We start from the raw sequence: 5,685 nt of genomic DNA, 5'->3' as shown, positions 1-5,685 counted from the left end.
ACCCATGAACCAGTGGACACCAGTTCTATTCCCAGTCATATATCAGGAAAGCAAAAGTTTTTAAAGACAATATTAAGAGCATTACATAAAGATATTAGTAATATAAAGTTTCAACTAGAACTTCAATACAATACCAAAAGAGGGAAAAGCCAAGAAAACGGACTACATAGTAAAACTATAAATTTAGACCAATTTATCAAATTAAATGGGTTAACTCACCTATTTAGGAAAATATCAGGTGAGCAACAAATAGATCCAGATGGAAAATAAAGACATTAAACCCAATTTTAAAATAGGCAAAAGATTTGCATAGCTTTTTCTCCAGAAAAGATATACAAATTGATAATAACTACATAAGAAGATGTTCAACATTATTAGTCATTAGAAAAATGCAAATCAAAACCACAATGAGCTTTTCTCGCTCCCCGGCCATCTTGGCGGCTGCATCTGGTTGGGGGCCGTCCCGCACTTGAGGCAGGAAGATGGTGGCCGCAAAGAAGACGAAAAAGTCGTTGGAGTCGATCAACTCCAGGCTCCAGCTGGTGATGAAAAGCGGGAAGTACGTGCTGGGGTACAAGCAGACGCTGAAGATGATCCGACAGGGCAAAGCGAAGCTGGTCATCCTGGCCAACAACTGCCCGGCCTTGAGGAAATCTGAAATAGAGTACTATGCCATGTTGGCCAAGACTGGTGTCCATCACTACAGTGGCAATAATATTGAATTGGGCACAGCGTGCGGAAAATACTACAGGGTATGCACACTGGCTATCATTGATCCAGGTGATTCTGATATCATTAGAAGCATGCCAGAACAGACTGGTGAAAAGTAAATCATGGGAAGTCTTTCTTTAATAAAATTGGCCAGAGCTTGGTTTAAAAAAAAAAAAAAAAAAACCACAATGAAATACCATTTCATACCTACCTACTAGAATGGCGATTATTGAAAAGAGAAACAATAACATGTTGGCAAAGATGTGGAAAACTGAAACCAAACAGAGGCAGTCCTTCACTTTCTACAGGAGTGAATTACTACAAATGTGGCAAGCAATTTTAATAACCAATGGAAAATATTACTATTGTTCCATAGCCTTCAAAAATTTTGGTTAAGCCTGGCCAGTGTGGCTTAGTGGCTGAGCGTGGACCTATGAACCAGGAGGTCATGGTTCAATTCCTGGTCCGGGCACATACCCAGGTTGCAGGCTCGATCCCCAGTGTGTGGCGTGCAGAATCAATTGATTTTCTTTCATCATTGATGTTTCTATCTCTCTCTCCCTCTCCCTTCCTTTCTGTAATCAATGAAAAAAATATTTTTTAAAAATAAAAGAAAGCCTGCTTTAAAAAAAATTGGTTGAAAACTTACTGTCAGTTATAAATAAACTAGAGGCCCGGTGCACAAAAATTTGTGCACTTGTGGGGGGCCCTCATCCCGGCCTGTGCCCTCTCACAGTCTGGGACCCCTCGGGGGATGACCACCTGCTGGCTTAGGCCTGCTCCCCAGGGGATTGGGCCTAAGCTGGCAATCAGACATCCCTCTGGCAGCCTGGCAGCCCTCGGGGGATATCCACTTGCCAGCAGGGAGCAGACCTAAGCTGCAGTCAGACATCCTTAGCACTGCTGAGGAGGCAGGAGAGGCTCCCACCACCACAGCTGTACTGGTAGCCATCAGCCTGGCTTGTGGCTGAGCAGAGCTCCCCCATGTGGGAGCTCACTGACCACCAGAGGGCAGCTCCTGCATTGAGCGTCTGCCCCATGGTGGTGAGTGTGTGTCATAGTAACCAGTCATTCCCAGTTTTTCTGCTGTTAGGGTCAGTTTGCATATTACCCTTTTACTATATAGGATAGAGACCTGGTGCACGGGTGGGGGCCAGCTGGTTTGCCCTGAAGGGTCTCCTGGATCAATGTGGGGGTCCCACTTGGGTGCCTGGCCAGCCTGAGTGAGGGGCTGATGGCTGTTTGCAGCTGATCACACCCTCTTCAGGGTGGGGGTCCCCACTGGGGTGCCTGGCCAGCCTGGATGAGGGGCTGATGGCTGTTTTCAGGCTGGCCACGCCCCCTTTAGGGTGGGGGTCTCCACTGGGGTGCCTGGCCAGTCTGGGTGAGGGGCTGAGGGCCGTTTTCAGGCTGGCCTGGGACTGAAGCTCCCAGCCTCTCCTTTTTTTCTTTTTTTTTAATTCTGGGATTTATTTACCTTCTATAACTAAAACTCTGTTGCCTTCACTGGCGCTCCCAGCTCTGAGGCTGCGGCTGGCTGAAAGCAGGTATCTGGGGTTTGTTTGGCTTCTATAATTGAAACTTTGTTGCTTTTGGAGCTGCTGCTTTTGGAGCTTAGAGCAGGCCACGTCAGGCGGGGAAGCTTGGCTTCCTCCATCACTGGAGCAAGCAAGCCCTTAAGCTGCGTGGCTGCCGGCCGCCATCTTTGTTGGCAGTTAATTTGCATATCTCGCTGATTAGCCAATGGGAAGCGTAGTGGAGGTATGGTTAATTACCCTTTTTGTCTTTTATTAGGATAGGGAAATTAAGATATTAAAAAATAAAATTTATTAGCAAAATGTAAGTTATAACATTAGAAACATTGAAAATTAAAGTGTTTTTTTTCTCTGTTTTTAATTAGCAAGAAAAATAAGAGTGCTTGCCTGCTTCTCTTTGTATAATTTATGATACAGAGTGGCATCTTTCCATGCCTTGGCAAATCATCATACTTCTAAGTTTGAATCAGCTTCCAACATTTTATCCTCTGTGTTTTCAATGTTGTGAAATGCTTCCAAGAGTTCCTTTAAAGTGAAGTGGTTTTTTTGCCAGTGTCATTTCTTCTGGGCCATTCATCATAACCAATTATTTATTTAGTCTTCACTAAGTTCCTCTGACTGCATACCTAGAGTCTCAAATAGCAGTGGTGTTGACAGTGCCACAGTTAACTGTTTCTTCTGTAACATCTATACCATTTATGTTTGACCCAAGTTTCACTTCCAGCATAATCAGTTTAGTTTCTTTGCTGCACTTTTATCTTTGTTGGCTAATTTCCTCTATTAATGATCCATTCTTGTAAAATGTCACATGGGTTTATCACTGGGATACAAGGAGACAACACGATGCTACCTCTGTGCCCTGAACTGAATAACATGTGCAATGTCCCATCACCAATGGACTTTGAAAGAAGTGGCATAATTGGTCACTGATCATGACACGCACCTGTTAGTGATTTGTAGACTGAAGAAGTAGCAGTAAAGGTCGCACTTTATGCCATTAAAGTTAATATACCACTGTAAGCGAAATATGAACTGTGCTGTTGAAGGACTAATGTTAATTTAATAAAACATACTAATTGAAAATCTTGCATATAGGAACTGTGCAAACTGAGGACTGTCACCAAGCAAAACCACAGGATAAATAGACACATTAATAAAGGAGACTCTAGCAAACATCTCCCAAACCTAGATAGATAAAGTGAACAAAAAATAAGGATATAGTAGACCCAAACAACATAATCACTGCGTTAGTTGGGTCCTATAGTAAGCCGATACTGAGACACTTTGGGGAGTACAAAAGGCTTAAGTTGCTGCGCTAATCCATTCAGTCATAACTGGGCATATAAATTTTACACATGTTCCTGTCTTTAACAGTAGCCCTAACCTCCTCTGCTGATCTGTATCAATTACCTCTGCCAAAATAGTGACTCCTCATGCTTTCTAGTCACTGCTTACATGGAGTCCAAAACACCCTGGCTGCAGCCATAGTTTATAGTCAGTAGGATTCTTGCTGTGTCCCCTGGCAAGAGTGAGGCCCTTAGGAACCATGACTTCTAACCTGGAAGAGCCAGAGTTGCAGAAACAGGAAGCAGAGTCCTCCAGGGAGTCATTGGGAATTATGTTGACTGGAGCTACTTCTTGGTTCCACCCCAGATATTCTTCTATTGGAAACATAGCAGCACGTAAAATTTTCTGACTCAGTGCATATACTGCATCCCATACTTACAGAGCATTGCCTCTAAGCTAACACTTCAACTGCACCTGCTACAGGCCATTCCAACATTCTATCAGCTCAGCCTCTCCTGAAAACTGCAGTGTGCAATATGACCAGTGTATCTCATAGTCACGGGCCCACGACTGAACCTCCTTACCTGGGAAGTGAGTTCCCTGACTGCATGCTCTCTTGTGTGGAATTCCACGTTAGTAGAATAGGTACTCTATAAGCCCCCAGGCAGTGGTGCTACCTGAAGCTCTGGGCAAACTCATACCATTCATAAGTATCTAATCTTATGAAAATGAAAGCAAGAAGGTGGCATAGGTAAAAACCGGAAATTACTGCCTCGCACAACCACTTAAAAAATACAACTAAAAGACAAAACGGACATCATCCAGAACCACAGGAAGGCTGGCTGAGTGGAAATTCTACAACTAGAAGGAAAGAGAAAAGCACACTGAGACTCAGAGGAGGTGCGGAAGTAAAGTGCAGAGGTACGGAGGCGTGCACGGAAAGGGCTGGCAACTGAGGACACGGTTGTCTTTTTCAATCTGGAGGAAGTCTAAAGCTCCCAACTGCTCTGAACTCCAGTTCTGGGCGAGTCTCTGGAAACCCAGACTCATACGGGGAGAAACTGGACTGTCTGGCATCGGGCAGAACTCCAGGGCGGCTTTCTCTCAGAGGTGCTTGCAGCGATTACCTCGGGACACTGAGATGCGGGGCCTCTTAGGGTAGGACTGAGAAGCAGCCATAGCTGCTTGCTCCACCCTGCTGATCCCCTGAAACCCCACCCCACCCAAGCTGTGCCAAGAGGCTTTTGCATATGAAAGGTCTGCCCCTTTGCAATCTGAAAATTACCTAACAAACTGCAGCTGGGTCAGAGAGACCCAGAACTTCCAAAAGAAGGCCCAAGGCCCCACAGCAGCTTGCATTGCTTCACAGCTGGGCCTCATCTGGGCACCTCCAAACCCCAAACAAAGAAGAGGAACCTGCAGATTTCTCCATAGCTCCTGCTGGGTAGCCTCAGGCAGAGGCTAAATTAGCACCTCCTTAGATCCAAGAGCCAGTGTACCCAGTGGTCAGAGGGGGAACATCCAATTACAACTCCTCAGATCCATAAGGGACACACTCAGGGGGCAGACTCAGTGAGCACCAAAGCCCCACTGAAGCAAGCCTTGCCCCATAAGGGTGTCTCCAGCACAAAAGTTCTCCTACTGCAGAGACAGCTGGTTCTCACAGCCAATTGGCCTGGAGGTCAATTCCTCCCAGTGATACCTACAACAATCAAGGCTTAACTACAACAAGACTGTGCACAAAGCCTACAAAAGGGTGCACCAAGAGTGTCCACCTCAGGTAATTGGGGAGGCTGAGCCACTGGACCCTATAGGACACCTAGCATGGAAAGCCACTCTATCAACACAGGGAAGCATAAAAAATGGGGAGACAAAGAAACAGGTCACAAATGACAGAAATGGAGGAAACAAAACTACTGGATATAGAGTTCAAAACCACACTTACAAGGTTTATCAAGAATTTTCTAGAAACCGCTGATAAATTTAGTGAGACCCGCAAGAAATCTAGTGAGACCCTCGAGGTTATGAGAAAGGACCAACTAGAAATTAAGCATACACTCACTGAAATAAAGAATATTATACAGAGTTCCAACAGCAGACTAGAGGATCGCAAGAATATCAACTCAAAGATTTGAAATACAAAGAAGCAAAA

The 5,685-nt window shown here is 44.9% G+C and overlaps 1 protein-coding gene across 1 annotated transcript; it reads left to right on the top strand.

The window, feature by feature from the left end:
• Positions 1-402: 402 nt before the first annotated feature.
• On the top strand, positions 403-880 carry LOC118650656 (60S ribosomal protein L30). Its single transcript, XM_036298994.1, has one exon. It carries the CDS (start codon positions 483-485, stop codon positions 828-830), a length of 348 nt encoding a protein of 115 aa, XP_036154887.1. The 5' UTR covers positions 403-482; the 3' UTR covers positions 831-880.
• Positions 881-5,685: the final 4,805 nt, after the last annotated feature.

The sequence above is a fragment of the Myotis myotis genome, unplaced genomic scaffold (genome assembly GCF_014108235.1).
Source record: "Myotis myotis isolate mMyoMyo1 unplaced genomic scaffold, mMyoMyo1.p scaffold_m19_p_1, whole genome shotgun sequence".
Classification (NCBI taxonomy): domain Eukaryota; kingdom Metazoa; phylum Chordata; class Mammalia; order Chiroptera; family Vespertilionidae; genus Myotis; species Myotis myotis.
This window is presented reverse-complemented; position numbering and strand designations above follow the sequence as displayed.